The 19,864-nt window shown below is 47.2% G+C and overlaps 1 protein-coding gene across 5 annotated transcripts in view; it reads left to right on the forward strand.

The window, feature by feature from the left end:
- The first annotated feature begins 12,297 nt into the window (after window positions 1–12,297).
- LOC143928148 (F-box only protein 31-B-like) overlaps window positions 12,298–19,864 on the forward strand; it is a 219,652-nt gene continuing 212,085 nt past the window's right edge. For 4 of the 5 annotated variants that reach the window (XM_077452897.1, XM_077452871.1, XM_077452879.1 and 1 more), the window contains exons 1-2: window positions 12,298–12,403; window positions 13,085–13,440. Coding sequence is in view for 1 of the 5 variants with exons in the window: in XM_077452925.1 (XP_077309051.1) it covers window positions 12,395–12,403; window positions 13,085–13,440 (365 nt within the window). In the remaining 4 variants the exon portion in view is untranslated. The remainder of the gene's footprint in view (window positions 12,404–13,084; window positions 13,441–19,864) is intronic. The other variant, XM_077452925.1, reaches the window with a different exon arrangement.

Here is a 19,864-nt window from a genome sequence, read left to right on the forward strand (position 1 = left end):
GGTGGCCACACACTGAGAATATTTAATTTCCTCATGTCTGTATATTGATACCTTGCTCTAAGCCCTGCTATTATCTAGAGGTAAGCCCCTCCCATTATTTAGCAGTCCAATGCCAGAGCCTACTGAGGGTACTACATTGGGCTGTAGAATGCTGGTGGAAAGACTTGATTTAAGAATGGGCGGTACTTGCCTCACAGCCAGGTAAGGGTGGACTCTGTTTGGGACCCTGATGTAAGTGGAGAATCTGATGGGGGCCTTGATGTATGGGGACTGATGGGGACCCTGGTTTAAGTAGGGAGACTGATGGGGACCCTGGTGTAAGTAGGGAGTCTGATGGGGACCCTGGTGTAATTAGGGAGACCGATGGGGACCCTGATGTAAGTAGGGAGACTGATGGGGACCCTGATGGGCAACCTGATGTAAGTGTGTTTGGGGGCATCTGATTGGGACCCTGATATAAGTAGAGAGTCTGATGGGGACCCTGATGTAAGTAAAGAGTCTGATGGGGGCCCTGATGTATGGGGACTGATGGGGACCCTGGTTTAAGTAGGGAGACTGATGGGGACCCTGGTGTAAGTAGGGAGTCTGATGGGGCTCTGATGTAAGTAGGAAGTCTGATGGGGGCCCTGATGTAAGTTGGGGGGTCTGATGGGAACCCTTATGTAAGTAGGGAGTCTGATAGGGACCCTGGTGTAAGTAGGGAGACTGATGGGGACCCAGAAGTAAGTAGGGAGTCTGATGGGTACCCTGATGTAAGTAGTGAGACTGATGAGGGCCCTGATGTAAGTTGGGGGTCTGATGGGGACCGCTATGTAAGTAGGGAGACTGATGGGGACCTTGGTGTAAGTAGGGAGTCTGATGGGGTCTCTGATGTAAGTAGGGTGTCTGATGGGGGCTCTGATGTAAGTAGGGGGTCTGTTCGGGACCCTTATGTAATTAACGAGACTGATGGGAACCCTGGTGTAAGTAGGGGGACTGATAGGGACCCAGGTATAAGTAGGGAAGCTTTTTATACAATACAAATTCCAGAAAAAAGTACCAGGCTAAAGCCCATAATATAATGAAAGATTTAAGGAGATGTATGGAAGGAAGAGGAAAAAAGGAGGGGTCAGTATCAGGGGTTACATCCATCCGTACCCACATAACTGTGCCCATGGATATGTGTGTGCAATCACAATTCTATTAAACAGTGGATTTCCGGGCCCTCGTTGAGGCTATTTGGGGATAAGATGTTTTATTTATGGATCCAAAAGTTGTCACGTTTGCACAACGCCAAAAATTTTTCATTGGTAGTGAGGGACTTATCAGATATGCATTCGATGGCAAATACCTTCAAGGCACCTGTGTCCCCACCATGACATGAGGTGAACTGGCTTGGGACACTATGCTTGTCTGAAGGATCTTCGGTTAACCTACGGTGCTCAACGATTCTCTTACAAAGTGGGTGTATATTATGCCCCACATACAAGAGACCGCAAGAGCACAGTAACGCATAGATCACATAATCCGTAGAACACGTGATGAACTGTTTAATATTCTAAACATTGTTTGTCCCCCCATGAACGTGGTTTGTCCCCCCATGGTTTGTGAGGCATTCTCCCTTTACCATATAAAACGAATCAATCAGCGCTGAACACAACAAATAAGTGAAAAATTAAACAATTAATTAAAAAACATGCAGCTCGAATACTATAGGTCAAAATACCAAATCCCACATTACAGTACAGCGCATAAATAAATAATCTAAGTGAATGAAAAAGTGACACTCTATTAGTGCATCAAAACACAAAAGTCCATAGATTTAAAGAACAACAAGTAGAGATGTCAGAAAAAAGATCCGCTTGTGCAATGTGCCTCCAATCGACAAAGATAAGTGATGATGTGATTCCTTCACCAATAAGCAAGATGGACTCTCACCTCAAAATATGGACCCCTGATTTAACAGACAGGTCAGAAAACGCATGTTCCCATCATGGGTAACTCACAGCATTCAGTAGATATAGCGGTAGTGCTCAAAGATTGAATCCTTTTCAGTATCCTTAATTTAATATGATTCCATAAAAAACATAAAAAACAAAATCTAGTGCTCTCTGTTTCCACAAATTTATTTAAAACAGAAGTAAAAGAGATACACTCACATTCTGGTGCACTGATCTCCAGTGCTGAGTGCTGGGCATGAAAACAAATTTATCACAGCGTCCATGCATGGATCAGTATAGCAGCTTGCGGATGATGTCACGGCTTAGGTCACGTGGTCCGTACGCGTTGCGTCCCCGAAAGTAGGCGGGACTTCATCAGCATCCTCCCTTTACCACATCTAAGAATGCCCATTATATTATCAAAGAAAAATCGAATATCTGCCTTTTTGGCCTTATTGGCCTCACTTAACTTGCTGGGCGCAATAATGTTCTTCAAAAGCACTTGGCCCTTCTAAAGGTGATACGGGGTGTGTCGGAAATGACAGGTGCCAATTTGGTGTCCATCTGTAAAATATGCCGTTGTTTCGAAAACACCCTCTCAATGGCATGGTAATCACTGTTGAATACTGTAGTGAAATGTGTGATGTTATGCTCATTAGTTTTGATATGGGGTCTTTTAAGTGAGCTATTAAGGAGTTTAGAATATGCCTCTTGTATTAACTCCTTAGGATAGCCTTTGTCTATAATTTTTTGTCTGAGAAGACAGCTCTGTTCTATATAGTCCTCCACCTTCGAACAATTCTTTCTTAGTCGATGGAACTGGCCAGAGGGGATATTGTCCTTCCAGGTGGGGTGGTGACAACTCATATAATGTACATATGAGTTACCACCAACTTTGCAGAAATTCTTTGCACCTCCCTCATCGGTCAACTCTAGATGCAGGAATATTGAAGTTATCGGACAAACCATGTTTCAAGGACTGTTAATGTTTGCAATATTAAACAGTTCATCACTTTTGAATTATGTGATCTTTGGGTTAAGGTGCTCTTACAGTCACTTGTATGTGGGGTGCACTATACGCCCACTTAGTAAGAGAACCTGTGAGCACCATAGGTTCTTCAAAGATCGTTCAGACAAGCATAGTGTCCTACGCCACTTCACCTTGTGTCATGGCAGGGACACAGGTGCCTTCACTGTCTTTGCCATCAAATGCATACCTGATAAGTCTCTCACTGTCAGTTAAAGATTTTCGGTGTTGTGTAAACGTGAGACCTTTTGGATCCATAAATTAAACACCTTTTCCCCAAATGGCCTCAGCAAGGATGCGGAAATCCACAGTTTAATACACACACATACAGTCCCTTGAAAAAGTATTCATGCACCTGGAAATTTTCCACATTTTGTCATGTTACAACCAAAAACCTAAATATATTTTATTGGGGTTTTATGTGGTAGACCAACACAAATTGGCACATAATTGTGAAGTGGAAAGAAAATGATAAATGGTTTTCATTTTTTTTTTTACAAATAAATATGTGAAAGGCGTGGTGTGCATTTGTATTCAGCTCCCCTGAGTCTACTTAGTAGAGCCACCTTTCGCTGCAATTCTATCTGTAAGTCTTTTTGGAGGTGTCTCTACCAGCTTTGCACATGTAGAGAGAGACATTTTTGCCCATTCTTTTTTGCAAAATATCTCAAGCTCTGTCAGATTGGATGGGAAGCGTCTGTGAACAGCAATTTTCAATTCTTGCCACAGATTCTCAATTGGATTTAGGTCTGGACTTTGACTGGGCCATTCTAACACATGAATATGCTTTGATCTAAACCATTCCATTGTAGCCCTGGCCGTATATTTAGGGTTGTTGTCCCACTGGAAGGTGAACCTCTGCCCCAGTCTCAAGTCTTTTTTTTTTTTATATTTATATAATCTTTATTTGTATATGCAGTTTGCATGAAGAAAACACAGTTTGATAACAGGCATAGAAAAAGTATAAGAGGGGTAAACCAGCTCAAATAAGCAACGATCATCGTATACCCCATGAGGTCCAATTGACCATCCGACATGGAGGGTGCCAAAACATGGAGAGCAACATAACCAATACTGTAACATATGAACAATAGCAATAATATACTGCTCCAAGCATATCTACATATCTTTAACCACTTTCAAACCGGACCATTTTGCTGGTCAATGACCAGAGGTCTTTTTACAATTTGGCACTGCGCTGCTTTAACTGGTAATTGCGCGGTCATGCAATGTTGTACCCAAACAAAATTTGCGTCCTTTTTTTCCCACAAATAGAGCTTTCTTTTAAAGGTATTTGACTGACTGCAAAAAATTTTTTTTCCGATATAAACGTAAAAAGACCGCAAATTTTGAAAAAAAATGATATTTTCTACTTTTTGTTATTAGAAAAATCCAATAAACTCAATTTTAGTCATTTTTTTCTTTGGTAAAAAAAAGTCAATAACTGTATATTTATTGGTTTGCGCAAAAGTTGTCACATCTACAAACTAAGGTACGTTTTCTGGAATTTACGCAGCTTTTAGTTTATGACTGCCTATCTCATTTCTTGACGTGCTAAAATGGCAGGGCAGTACAAAACCCCCCCAAATGACCCCATTTTGGAAAGTAGACACCCTAAGGAAATTGATAAGAGGCATGTTGAGCCCATTGAATATTTTATTTTTTTGCCTCAAGCGATTGAATAATGACAAAAAAAATGTTTTATTTTTTTTTACACAAAGTTGTCACTAAATGATATATTGCTCACACATGCCATGGTTATATGTGGAATTGTACCCCAAAATACATTCTGCTGCTTCTCCTGAGTACGGGGATACCACATGTGGTCGACTTTTTGGAAGCCTAGCCGCGTACGGGGCCCCGAAAACCAAGCACCGCCTTCAGGATTTCTAAGGGCATACATTTGTAATTTCACTCCTCACTACCTATCACAGTTTTGAAGGCCATAAAATGCCAAGATGGCACAAAACACCCACAAATGACCCCATTTTAGAAAGTAGACACCCCAAGCTATTTGCTGAGAGGCATGTTGAGTCCATGGAATATTTTATATTTTGCCACAAGTTGCGGGAAAATTACAAACTTTTATTTATTTTTTATTTTTTTTCACAAAGTTGTCACTAAATGATATATTGCTCACACATGCTATGGGCATATGTGAAATGACACCCCAAAATAAATTTTGCTGCTTCTCCTGAGTACGGGGATACCACATATGTGGGACTTTTTGGGAGCCTAGCCGCGTACGAGGCCCCGAAAACCAAGCACCGCCTTCAGGCTTTCTAAGGGCGTCAATTTTTGACTTCACTCCTCACTACCTATTACAGTTTTGAAGGCCTTAAAATGCCAAGATGGCACAAAACCCCCACAAATGACCCCATTTTAGAAAGTAGACACCCCAAGCTATTTGCTGAGAGGCATGTTAAGTCCATGGAATATTTTATATTTTGCCACAAGTTGCGGGAAAATTACAAACTTTTATTTATTTATTTATTTTTTTCACAAAGTTGTCACTAAATGATATATTGCTCACACATGCTATGGGCATATGTGAAATGACACCCCAAAATAAATTCTGCTGCTTCTCCTGAGTACGGGGATACCACATATGTGAGACTTTTTGGGAGCCTAGCCGCGTACGGGGCCCCCGAAAACCAAGCACTGCCTTCAGGATTTCTAAGGCCGCGTACACACGGGCGGACTGTTCGCCCAACCTTGTCCGCCGAACAGTGTTTGGGCGGACAGTCCGCTCGTGTGTGGGCTTTCAGCGGACAGTTTCAGCGGACAGTTGGACGGACAAAGTCTTTCGGAAATTCCGAAAAACTGTCCGCTGAAACTGTGTTTGAGCGAACAGTCCGCCCGTGTGTGGGCTTGTCTGCTGTACTTTCGAAATGAGCGGACTGTTCCCGCTCGGAAAGTCCGCCTATTTCGAGCGCGTGTACAGGTAGGCGGGGCCCGCGAAGGAGACGTCGCGGGCTCCGCCGCCTGGAATGGGCTTAAAGGGGAACCCCAACGCCGAAAAAAATCGGCGTGGGGGTTCCCCCAAAGTCCACACCAGACCCTTGTCCGAGCACGCTACCCGGCCGGCCAGGAAAGGGGGGCGAGCGAGCGCGCCCCCCCTCCTGAGCCGTACCAGGCCGCGTGCCCTCAACATGGGGGGGTGCCTTGGGGAAGGGGGGGCCGCGCGGCCCCCCCACCCCAAAGCACCTTGTCCCCATGTTGATGAGGACAAGGGCCTCTTCCCGACAACCCTGGCCGTTGGTTGTCGGGGTTTGCGGGCGGGGGGCTTATCGGAATCCGGGAGCCCCCTTTAAGAAGGGGGCCCCCGGATACCGGCCCCCCACCCTATGTGAATGAGTATGGGGTACAATGTACCCCTACCCATTCACCTGTGAAATAAAGTACAAAAAAAAACACAACACAGGGGAAAAAATATTTTATTGCACAGCTCCGGGGGTCTTCCGTCTTCGGGGGTCTTCTCGCCGGACTCCTCCGCTATGTGTGTGTAGCTCTTTTACTAGCGGAGGAGTCCGGCTTTCTTCCTCCCCGCCGCCGGCCTCTTCTCCCGACTTCGGGGGTCTTGTCCCCCTCTTCGGTTCTTCTGCCGGGCCACCGCGCCTTCTTGTAGCTCTTTTACAGGCGGTGGCCCGGTCTTCTGTCGCCGCTGTCGTCGTCGCCACCGCCTTCCGTTCTTGTTCTTCTTCTTGTTCTTCTTCTTCTTCTCCTGGAGATGTTGACTCGACGATCTCTCCGGCCGGAATGCCAGGGACACGCTCCGCTGCCACTTATATAGTGACAATGGGGCGGTGTCACATGGTATATGTCACATGGGTTGGTCACATGGGTTGATGTCACATGGGGACTATGACATCGTAAGGGGGCGGGGTCACCATGTGACCAACCCATGTGACATATACCATGTGACACCGCCCCATTGTCACTATATAAGTGACCGCACAGCGCGGCTCTGGCATTCCGGCCGGAGAGATCGTCGAGTCAACATCTCCAGGAGAAGAAGAAGAAGAACAAGAAGAAGAACAAGAACGGAAGGCGGCGGCGGCGGCGACGACGACAGCGGCGACAGAAGACCGGGCCACCGCCTGTAAAAGAGCTACAAGAAGGCGCGGTGGCCCGGCAGAAGAACCGAAGAGGGGGACAAGACCCCCGAAGTCGGGAGAAGAGGCCGGCGGCGGGGAGGAAGAAAGCCGGACTCCTCCGCTAGTAAAAGAGCTACACACACATAGCGGAGGAGTCCGGCGAGAAGACCCCCGAAGACGGAAGACCCCCGGAGCTGTGCAATAAAATATTTTTTCCCCTGTGTTGTGTTTTTTTTTGTACTTTATTTCACAGGTGAATGGGTAGGGGTACATTGTACCCCATACTCATTCACATAGGGTGGGGGGCCGGTATCCGGGGGCCCCCTTCTTAAAGGGGGCTCCCGGATTCCGATAAGCCCCCCGCCCGCAGACCCCGACAACCAACGGCCAGGGTTGTCGGGAAGAGGCCCTTGTCCTCATCAACATGGGGACAAGGTGCTTTGGGGTGGGGGGGCCGCACGGCCCCCCCTTCCCCAAGGCACCCCCCCATGTTGAGGGCACGCGGCCTGGTACAGCTCAGGAGGGGGGGCGCGCTCGCTCGCCCCCCTTTCCTGGCCGGCCGGGTAGCGTGCTCGGACAAGGGTCTGGTGTGGACTTTGGGGGAACCCCCACGCCGATTTTTTTCGGCGTTGGGGTTCCCCTTTAAGCCCATTCCAGGCGGCGGAGCCCGCGACGACTCCTTCGCGGGCCCCGCCTACCTGTACACGCGCTCGAAATGGGCGGATTTGCCTCCTCCTTACGTGGGCGAGTCCGTTCATTTCAAAAGTTGAGCGAACTGTTTGCCCAACCTTGTTCGTCAAACAGTCCGCTCGTGTGTGGGCAAGTCCGCTCATGCAAATTTTGAGCGGACTGTTTGACGAAACTGTTTGACGAACAAGGTTGGGCAAACAGTCCGCGCGTGTGTACGCGGCCTAAGGGTGTAAATTTTTGACTTCACTCCTCACTACCTATTACAGTTTTGAAGGCCATAAAATGCCAAGATGGCACAAAACCCCCACAAATGACCCCATTTTAGAAAGTAGACACCCCAAGCTATTTGCTGAGAGGCATGTTGAGTCCATGGAATATTTTATATTTTGCCACAAGTTGCGGGAAAATTACAAACTTTTATTTATTTATTTTTTCCACAAAGTTGTCACTAAATGATATATTGCTCACACATGCCATGGGCATATGTGAAATGACACCCCAAAATAAATTCTGCTACTTCTCCTGAGTACGGGGATACCACATGTGTGGGATTTTTTGGGAGCCTAGCCGCGTACGGGGCCCCGAAAACCAAGCACTGCCTTCAGGATTTCTAAGGGTGTAAATTTTTGATTTTACTCCTCACTACCTATCGCAGTTTTGAAGGCCATAAAATGCCAAGATGGCACAAACCCCCCCAAATGACCCCATTTTGGAAAGTAGACACCCCTAATTTTAGGGGTACACTAGTGAGACTCACAGGTAAAAAAGCACCTAGGCTGTCAGCGACTGTATCAAAACGCTACAAAAAAAAACTGTTAGCGATCACAGGGATCAGGCCTGACTCTGCGAACGCTGCAGTTATGTGCGTTGTGTTTTGTAAGTGACAGTGATCGATCGATACTGCACTTGGGTGGGCTGGGCTGGGCTTGGCGGAGGGGCTAAATGCAGGTGGTAGCAGGTATCTGGGCTGATCCCACTAACAATGCGTTTTGGGAAACCTAAACTGCTGGCGACGCTAATATAGATCTGATCAGATACTATATTACTAAGGGAGGTGTATGCTTTGCGCGTGGGTGTTAGCGGTACTGGCACTAACCTGACGCTGCCTGGGGCGACACAGACCTTATCTGACCCTCAAACTTATATCACCCGCCGGGTGATCAGGGGGTTAAACCTTTATTAGGTAATAAATGGCGGGTGCCCTGAAACTATAAAAAAATAACTAACCAACCAGCGTCACCTGTAACAGTTATTTGGTGATCACTGGTGAAAGGGTTAACTAGGGGGCAATCAGGGGGCTTTATGCGGTAGTATATGGGGGTCCCTGGCGCTATAAAAAGCTGCGGCGAACCTAAATACCTACCTGCCTAACTAGCGTCACCTGTGACACTAATACAGCGATCAGAAAAATTATCGCTTATTAGGCTGGGTTCACACTGGAGCGATGCGGGAACGCCACGAATCCGCGGCGGGTTCCCGCATCACACTGCCCTATGCGAACTGCTGGGAGTGTCAGTGAAATGTTAATGACACCCCCAGATCAGTTCGCATATCGCAGTGCGATCTGCAAACTCGGACAGGAATCGGATTGCATGGTGTGAACACCCATGCGATCCGATTCTGCTGCGGACCAAAAAAAGGCTCCCGTGCGAGTTTGCAGCGGGTGCGATGCGAATTCAGCCATACTATCTGTATAGCTGAACTCGAATCGCACAGAGATCGGATGTGATTTGCACTGCAGTGCGGTGCGAATCACATCCGTTCTCATAAACCGCTGCAATGTGAACCCAGCCTTAGTGACACTGGCGACGGGGGGTGATCACGGGGTTAAACCTTTATTGGGGGGTTAGGGGGTACCCTAGAACTAAAGGGGGCTAACCCTAACTGCCCTAACAGTTATTACAGTCACAAATGACACCAATGCAAAAAAAAAATGCAATTGGTGTCACTGTGACTGGGGGTGCAGGGGTGATTGGGGGGGTGATCGGGGGGTGAGAGTGTGCCCGGCATGTTCTCCTGTATTGTGTAGTGTTGGTGCAACTCACCGATCCTCTCTCCTCGGTGCCGGAACGAAAAATACCGACACGGAGGAGAGATTACATCACTTCCTCTGCCTGTGTTTACATTACAGGAGAGGAAGTGATGTCACGCTGCACTTCCATTCGTCAGGAGCGATCGCGAGGGGGTGGCCATGAACGAATGGCCACCCCCTCATCCCGGATCGCTCCTGAACGGATTCCGACCGCCGCTGGCACCGGGGGGGGGGGGCCCAATCGGGCCCCCCACCCGCGGGAAGGCAGGGACGTACAGGTACGCACATATGCCTGCCCGTGCCATTCTGTCGACGTACATCGTCGTGCGGCGGTCGGCAACTGGTTAAAGCATCTGTGGCCAAATATTAGCCATTGAACATAAGGAACGACAGCCAAGTGAGCAGGCATAGACAAAGAAGGGGCAGGGAATGAGGAGGAAGAGGAGGAGGAGGAATAAGGAAGAGGAGCAAGAATAATGACAAAGGTAGCACTCCATCATAACATTGGTTCTATCCTACCAGTCTCAAGTCTTTTGCAGACTGGAACAGGTTTTCTTCTAAGATTGCCCTGTATTTGGCTCCATCCATCTTTCTATCAACTCTGACCAGCTTCCCTGTCCCTGAAGAATAGCATCCCCACAGCATGGTGCTGTCACCACCATGTTTCACGGTGGGGATGTGTGTTCAGGGTGATGTGCAGTGTTAGTTTTCCTCCACATATAACGTTTTGCTTTTAGGCCAAAAAGTAACATTTTGATCTCATCTAACCAGAGCACTTTCTTCCACATGTTTGCTGTGTCCCCCACATGGCTTCTCGCAAACTGCAAACAGGACTTCTTGTAGCTTTATTTCAACAATGGCTTTCTTCTTGCCACTCTTTCATAAAGGGCAGATTTGTGGAGAGCGCGACTAATAGTTGTCCTGTGGACAGATTCTCCCACCTGAGCTCTGGATCTCTGTAACTCCTTCAGGCACATGGAGTTACCATGTGCCTCTCGGCTACTTCTCTGATTAATGCCCTCCTTGCCCGGCCTGTCAGTTTAGGTGGACGGCCATGTGTTGGTAGGTTTTCGGTTGTGCCATACTCTTTCCATTTTCAGATGATGGATGGAACAGAGCTCAGTGAGACGTAAAATACTTGGGATATTTTTTTATAACCTAACCCTGTTTCAAAGTTCTCCACAACTTTATCCCTGACCTGTCTGGTGTGTTCCTTGTCATTCATAATGCTGTTTGTTAACTAAGGTTCTCTAACAAACATATGAGGGCTTCACAGAACAGCTGTATTTATACTGAGATTAAATTACACACAGGTGGACTACTAAGTATTTACTAATTAGTTGACTTCTGAATGCAAATTGTTCCACTAGATTTTAGATAGGCCCCTTTCACACGGGACAGATCCGTGATGATCCGCCCTGTGAACATCCGCTTGCTCAGCGGGGATCGCTCTGTTTATCCACGCTGAGCCGGAAGATGACAGGGCGGTCCCTGCACACTGTGCAGGGACCGCCCTGTCAGATCTCCGCTCTCTTCTATGGGGGATCGGATGAACACGGACCGTCTGTCCGTGTTCATCCGATCCGCTCTGCAGATGGATAGAAAAATAAGAATTGGACCATAGCGGAGACGGATGATATCAGGTGTCAGCAGATTTTCATCCGCTGACACCCGTTATCCCATAGGAATGCATGTATGTCCGTATTTCATCCATAAATGGATGAATGAAATACAGACATACTGTCCGCACGTGTGAAAGGGGCCTTAGGGGTATCAGAGTAAAAGGGGTTGAAAAGAAATGCACGCTACACTTTTCACATATTTATTTGTAAAAAATGTTGAAAACCATTTATAATTTTCCTTCCACCTGTCAATTATGTGCCGTTTTGTGTTAGTCTATCACATAAAAGCCCAATAAAGTACATTTAAGTTTTTGGTTGTAACATGACAAAATGTGGAAAATTTCAAGCGGTGTGCATACTTTTTCAAGGCACTGTATGTATGAGCATGGGCATGTGGGTGTGGATGGATGTAACCCCTGATAATGGTCCCTCCTTTTTTCCTCTCCCTTCCATGCATCTCCTTTAGTCTTTCCTTATATCATGAGCTTCAGCCCAGTACTTTTTTCTGGTATTTGTATTGTATCAAACAAGCATTGGTGGGATAATATCACTGTAACTCTATTTTTTATTACATCATAGTTTTATTGTTCATTTTTTTAATCATCTTATATTGGGACAGCTGTATAGTTCTTGGTATAATGGCTGTTTTTTAATCTAGTTATCCACTGGTAGTTGATTTGCCTATCTCTGGGCAAGGGGATGTGCCGTTCCAGTTGATATAGGTATATAAGATTGCCTTGCTGGTTAGCCCATTGAGAGTTGACAAGGGGGCATTACCCCAAAGCATGTTGTTCTGTCAGCACCTCCTTGGTGTGTTCCAGTGGTCTACGTTGTGCGGCTGTAGGCTTCCTGGTTCTGGTGATGTGATTTCCGGTGACAAGTGTTCACCCGTTTCCTCTGCCACAGCCGTCGTCATCCTGTCACGGATCCCATCTGTCATCCGAGTCCCTCCGGCACATCCCTTCCGACCTCAGGCTGGGTTCTTTCAACAACTGGTACACACTGTGATGCCCCATGTAAGACTTTTTATCTTTTCATTGCAATAAATCATTACTTGAACTGGACATCCTGTCTCTTGTGGATTTGGGGCTTTGGAATCAACTGTCATCTAGCCAGTTGCATACCACTCATTCCACAGACTGTTCATATGCGATTCCACTGGAGCGCCTGGCTAGTGTATTATTAATTACTCTCCTTATCCCACTATCCCAGTGATCATTTTGAGGCTGCTCGGATTTGCCCAATATCTGACATTGCACCCTATTCTGTCTGCTGATACCTAGCTATATGGTGGTGTTGAAGTTCAGCACCCTACACACTTGTTACACATTGTATTTGCATACAGACCTTACTACGTAGGGCCTACATGCTCTGTTGAGCCTTCTGAATGCAAGGGGTTGGCCAGGGACAGTCAGGCTGGGGAGGAAAGGGCTAGAAGATGCTGCAAGTCCTCCAGCTGGGAAATTTGGCAGGCTCTATGTGACTTGCTGCAGCTTCTAATGCTTGTTGTGAGAAGCTCGCAGTGTGCAGTGAAATTGTTGTAAGCCATTTCAGTCCAGGAGAGGAGCCTGTACAACTGTTCAAGACTGAAGAGAAGGCCAGAGGTCAGATGTAAAGTACAATGTATAGTTGTCATCTGTGTAGTGGCCCTATAATGGTGCGGACGTACATTATGAATTTGTTCTCTTTGTATTCAGGGAGACCTTAATGTCCCAGCTGGATGGCCAACCCTGGAAGTAGACCTGACCCGGCCAATGCGCCTTCCCTGCATAGAGCAGTCACGCAATTTCTCCAAACTGTCACGACTCATCTTGGACATCCGGGAACTGATCAGTAGGGAGCAGCGGCTGGCGGGAGGTGTGGAGGATGCTGGAAGGAGCAACAGGGCGGAACCTGCACAGGCACCATCGCCTGTTGCCAGTGTGGAAGAGAGCGCTGCCAATGGACCAGATGCCAGCGAAAACTGGGAGCAGCAACCTCAAGATCTGCAAGCATTTGTCCTTGCGGAGGAGGTGGTGCGGAATGGAGAATACCCACGCAGCTGTAGAGTTTGGTGAGGGCATGCTACATACTGATTTATTTAGCATCAGGATACCATGGCTCAACTTCATCATGAATGAGGCCAAGAGGAGTGCATTAGATAAGCAGACACAATGGGTTGAGCGATGTGGGAAATGTAGACACAGGTGAGCTGGCCATTGATTGGGGGTTGCATGTTCTAACATTCTAAGACCACCTTTAGTCTTTTTAGACAAATCCCCATAATCCCGAAACATGTATACTTTCATTGCCTGTGTGCACATGTACAATATATGGCCAAAGGTATGTGCCCCTCCACCTCCAAATGATGGAGCTCATGTGTTTCCAGTGAAAAGTACTGGTGATATCTCATACAAAGATATTGTAGACAATTGTGCTCTTCAAGCCTTGTTGTAACAGTTTGGTGAAGACCCTTTTCTGTTCCACCATGTGCCCAGTGTACAAAGCCAGCTCCATAAATTCATGATGTGGTCTGGGGACACCGGCTCTAAAAAGGTAATGGTCATGACGAGGGTCAACTCTATAATAATAGCCATATCAAGGGTCAACTCTATAGCAATGGCCTTGGTGAGGGCTAGCCCTATAGTAATGGCCTTGATGATGGTCAACTCTATAGTAATGGCCATGTCGAGGGTCAACTCTGTAGTAATGTCCATGTCGAGGGTCAACTCTGTAGTAATGGCCATGTCGAGGTTCAACTATGGGTTTACTTCTTCTTTGTCTCCCTGTAAAGGTAAAGCAGAATGGGCTACTATGCATCGCATAGTAGCCCATTATGTGTCACTTACCTGACACAGGAACCAGCGATGTCGCGGATGTCCCCTGTAGCTCGGAGCATCCATCTTCTTCCAGGTATCGCTGCTCCGGCCACTCTCCTTGCCGGAGCAGCGATGACGTCACTCCCACGCATGCGCACGGGAGCTGCCACTAACGGCATATAGTGCACCTTTGACAGCAGTGACTGTCTTTTTGTAAATATGTCCTAAACTGTGTAGGTTTAGGAGATATTTCTTGGACCTACAGGTAAGCCTTAATCTAGGCTTACATGTAGGTCAAAGTGGTTTGTAAGGGTTTACCACCACTTTAATGGCCATGTCGAGGCTCTATACTAGTAGCAATGGTGAGGTGACGGTCAACTCTATATTAATTGCCATGATGAGGGTCAACTCGTTATTAGTGAAGCCCAGGCAGTTCCATCGATACGTTGCACTAGCTAAATTTAGATTTTAAAATGAAAATCTATATTTTTTCATTTGTAAATAATAATGGGTTGCAGTACCAATTACTGCCACAAGATGCCACTATTGTGTGCAGCTGCAATACACATGATACAGTGTTACAATGTGGCCGTCCATACATCAGTTTTGAAGATTTGATCTGAATCTTTGATCGTATCTTCTTTTCCAGGGCGATGCGAGGCAGAGCCGTGAAATAAATTTATATAAAATCCTCATTTAGTCTATTAAAAGACTGAATTAAAAATAATGTCCTTCAAATTTTCCTGGATGTGATTGCAATAACTAAGCAATCAGGTGATGAAACAATTGGTCTGAATTGCCACCAAACTGCAAGGTTCCAAAAACCCTACTGACCCGGGCCAGGTTTATGTGTATTATAGGCCCTCTGAAGCTACTGCCCCAATAGGTTGTACCTTGGACATGTGGGTGGGGTACTATATACTGTATTTGCTACAGTAGACCTAACTGGATGACATTTAGTTTGCTAAAGCACTGTGTATGATAAACATTTGCCGCAGGTTTTCTTTTTAGAATCCTCCCGCCTCCCTCTTTTCAGTGCTGCCGATCTCCAGCCTCTTTTCAGCCACTTCTTGATTATATGCACCCACACCAGTATCGCCGGCACATAAATGCTTTGGACCAGCATTCCAAAGGGCAGACCATGCCTGTGTACAATATTTGTGGGCAAAGGCATATTTAGTTTCCACCAGGGGGCGTAAGTGGCAAGGTGACAACACAAGGACAATAGGAGGGCATGGCCGGAGTGTGGTCACCCCATAGCAAGACGTGGCCTGAACAAAAGTAACAGTAAAATATTGAAGCTTATTAGTTGTTGGATGACACGGCTGCATTAGTTTTATCTTTTTCAGGCTACTGTCATTTGAATTACACACCTCCTGCCTCTAAGCAGCTACGCTCACCAATTGTGAGGATCCATGGAAGGAGCCATGATTGTCACCCAGGCTATACTGCAAACATGTTTGCCTTTGTTCATCTCCATTACATGGAGTATACAGGGATTGGTAGTTTACAGAAGAAAGATAACATTGCTTGTACTTTCAGTTCAACTTACAGGAAGTGACCCAAACACAGCGTTTCTGGCAGGATCAACAGGTATTTTCTGTGCTTGCTTGGTGTGCTGCAGTGCCATTCATTGTTAATGCCACACCAATGCATTTTGGTTTTAGTGCACCACAATACACTACACTGGTGTGAGTGGTGATGCAGTAAAACTGTCACATCCAATGAGTCACTTGAGGGTGTAGCCTCTTTATTGCACTTACATTGGTCCTTGATGGCTGGGCATTGCAGGTAGTGCATTGTGGGACCTGAGTAGACATTTGTTGGATTGTGTGTAGGGTGCCGAGATGCAAACACCGGAAGGTAGTGCAACCTCCTGGTGTCTATCTGGTGCAGCGATTTAAGTTTGACCTTCCAGCCAGACAAAAAAAATGCCTGATTTTCCCAATTTTTATATTTCCTTCCTTTTGTAGATTCTTACAATTAGCACATGCCGCTCTTGTATCAGACCATGCACAGTGGGACAGGTGTGTAGATGTGAGCAGATTTTAGGCTGGATACAGACCAACAAAAAGTATTTACAAACAGGTTTACAATAGTTGGGGGTGTATTTATACAAAAAATAAATAAATAGAGCTTTGCATCCTGTGAAACATAAGTTCTGTGTGAATGAGGGTAAAATTGAAATAGAATGTTTCTATTATATCTCCAGGTGGAATGTTTATCCCCTTCCCGCCGAGCGTACGCAGATGTGCGTGCTTGGCTTCCGGGGGGTATACCGGGATGATGCCCGCACCTGCAGGCATCATCCCGGTACCGTTTTTTTTCAGCGGGCGATTGGCTATCCAGCCATAACAACCGAATCAGCTAAAAGCCGCTCGGCTGTTATGCCGGAGGAGCGGGCTGTTACCGGTGCTCCCGCTCGATCGGGAGCACCGATTCCACGTCTGATGCCTCCGGCTGCTGGTGAGGAACTGGAACAAAGCCGTAATCGGCTTCGTTCCAGTCTCCTCATAGTAAACACGGAAGCGACGTCATGACGTCACTTCCCGTTTACTCTGCTGCCAATGGCGCCGGTTTTAAAAAGATATACGGTATCCAGAATTGCCGTTTGCGGCGATCTGAATACATTGAAGTGTAAAGGAGGGGTGGGGGGTCTTTTAGAAATAAACAAATATGGCCGCTTAGAAATTGGATGAAAGGTTTAGCTCTGGGAAATTAAATTGTGCATTTTATATACAACTATACCATAGTTTTCTTTTATATACAACTATACATTTGGTAAATTAATTTGTGCTTGTTATATACAACTATATGTAGCACTAACCCCCGAAGGAGCTGCTGGTTATTTTTGGGCTTACCGTTACCTTCCGTTCTCCTTGTAGCACGTCCAGGGGATGTCCCGTGGCAGATGGCCTATAACTCGAGACTGACAACAGGTCCACTTGAATGGATTTTATTTGCAAAACTCAGACAATTGAACAGTCTTTTAACTTGGGATCAGAGGGTTGGAAAGAGGGTTCAGGTACTCTTAGTGTCAAAGTCAGGAAAAACGTTGAAGAACGTGCTTACTCTGACTGCATCCAGAGAATAGCCATTCGCAACGGGATGATCACTCAGGTTGGACAGTCCTTCTCTCACAAGGCCTAGCCGCCAACTTGGTGCTTACTCAGGAACAAGTCTCTGCCACAGACATTGTTGTAGAAACGTACAAAATAATGTCTCTGACACAGACGTTGCTGTAGAACCCGTAGGAAAACTAAGCTGGCGAACACTTGTAGGATACCTAGATCTCTCAACCTACTTGACGATATCAACAAGACCAGATTCTCTCGGTTACTTCAGCCCTTCCAGGCTCTTGCTAAGAAAACCAACCTGTACGTGGTGTTCTTCTGAAGAGTCTTCCCCTGGAATGCTGGAAGTATACTGGGTCTCTCCCGAACCGGAGACGACACCAAACCACCTCAGAATCCTTCCTTAGTTTCCTTGCCTCAGGCTAGCCAGCCCCAAGACATTAAAGTCGGGTGGATCCGCACCCCAGGCCATAGCTTTCTTGGGGGCTGGTCTGGAGGACCAGGACCATGAAGTCAGCACATCATTCTGGACCAGAACCCCGAACCACGTGTCCTCTGCATATTAAATACCCTCTCCCAGAGAGCACCACTCCCACTGGGTATGCTCCGAGAGAGAGCAACTTAAGCACCTGACCAGACCATAGTTCCATGCCTGCCAGAGGAGACAGTGCCCCCTGTAGCCAGGCTGAACATCTCACAGTCCAGTCAGACTGATGCAGAGGCCCAATTTAGATAATTATACCCAAACCAAACTGCAGTTTAGGCCACTTTAACTTTAGAACAATGCATAGTGCGTGCTCTTCAGGAGCCGCTGCTACATATACTATAGTTTTTTTTATATACAACTAATATATAAATATACATATAATATATTTAGTAGCTGAGCTGCCCACCCTGAGCTGGTCTGCTAAAGGTGGGGGGGGGGGGGGGGGGGGGTGCAGCTGCACACATCTATTTTTATATATAATATACACATAGTAGCTGACCTGCCCCCCAAGCTGATCTGATAACGGGGGTGCTGCTGGACACAGCTATAATATATATATATGTACAGTAGCTGAACCTCCAACTCTGAGCTGGTCTGATAAGGGGAGTGGCACCGGGTTTTTACACACCAGGTGACACCAAACCTAGTGACACCACTGGGCTTGTCTCAGCTTGGTGAATTTAACCAGTTGCCGACCGCCGCACGCTGATGTACGTCGGCAGAATGGCACGGGCAGGCATAAGGACTTACATGTACGTCCCTTGCCTCCCGCGGGTCGGGGGCCCGATCGGGCCCCCGCCCGGTGCCTGCGGCGGTCGGTTTTCGTCCGGGAGCGATCCGGGACGAGGGGGCGGCCATTCATTCATGGCCACCCCCTCGCGATCGCTCCCGACGAATAGAAATCCCCCGTGACATCACTTCCTCTCCTGTAATGTAAACACAGGAGAGGAAGTGATGTATTCTCTCCTCCGTGTCGGTATTTTTCGTTCCGACACGGAGGAGAGCGGATCGGTGAGTTGCACCAACACTCTACACACACAGTAGAACATGCCAGGCACACTCACACCCCCCCTTTACCCCCCGATCACCCCCCCCAATTACCCCTGCCCCCCAGTCACAGTGACACCAATGTAATTTTTTTTTTATTTTTTTTTTTGCATTGGTGTCATTTGTGACTGTAATAACTGTTAGGGCAGTTAGAGTTAGCCCCCTTTAGTTCTAATGTACCCCCCTAACCCCCCCAATAAAGGTTTAACCCCGTGATCACCCCCCGTCGCCAGTGTCACTAAGGCTGGGTTCACATTGCAGCGGTTTATGAGAACGAATGTGATTCGCACCGCACTGCAGTGCAAATCACATCCGATCTCTGTGCGATTCGAGTTCAGCCATTCGCCGCACCCGCCACACCCGCCGCACCCGCCGCAAATTCGCACGGGACCCTTTTTTTGGCCCGCAGCAGAATCGGATCGCATGGGTGTTCACACCATGCGATCCGAGTTTGCAGATCTCACTGCGATATGCGAACTGATCTGGGGGTGTCAGTAACATTTCACTGACACTCCCAGCAGTTTGCATAGGGCAGTGTGAACTGCCGCCGGGAGGCATGCGATGCGGGAACCCGCCGCGGATTCGCTGCGTTTCCGTATCGCTCCAGTGTGAACCCAGCCTAATAAGCGATCATTTTTCTGATCGCCGTATTAGTGTCACAGGTGACGCTAGTTAGGCAGGTAGGTATTTAGGTTCGCCGCAGCTTTTTATAGCGCCAGGGACCCCCATATACTACCGCATAAAGCCCCCTGATTGCCCCCTAGTTAACCCTTTCACCAGTGATCACCAAATAACTGTTACAGGTGACGCTGGTTGGTTAGTTATTTTTTTATAGTTTCAGGGCACCCGCCATTTATTACCTAATAAAGGTTTAACCCCCTGATCACCCGGCGGGTGTCATTTGTGACTAATAACTGTTAGGGCAGTTAGGGTTAGCCCCCTTTAGTTCTAAGGTACCCCCCTAACCCCCCCAATAAAGGTTTAACCCCGTGATCACCCCCCGTCGCCAGTGTCACTAAGGCTGGGTTCACACTGCAGCGGTTTATGAGAACGGATGTGATTCGCACCGCA

The sequence above is a fragment of the Lithobates pipiens genome, unplaced genomic scaffold, assembly GCF_037356315.1.
Source record: "Lithobates pipiens isolate NorthernLeopardFrog02 unplaced genomic scaffold, aLitPip1_a1.2 Scaffold_10, whole genome shotgun sequence".
Classification (NCBI taxonomy): Eukaryota; Metazoa; Chordata; class Amphibia; order Anura; family Ranidae; genus Lithobates; species Lithobates pipiens.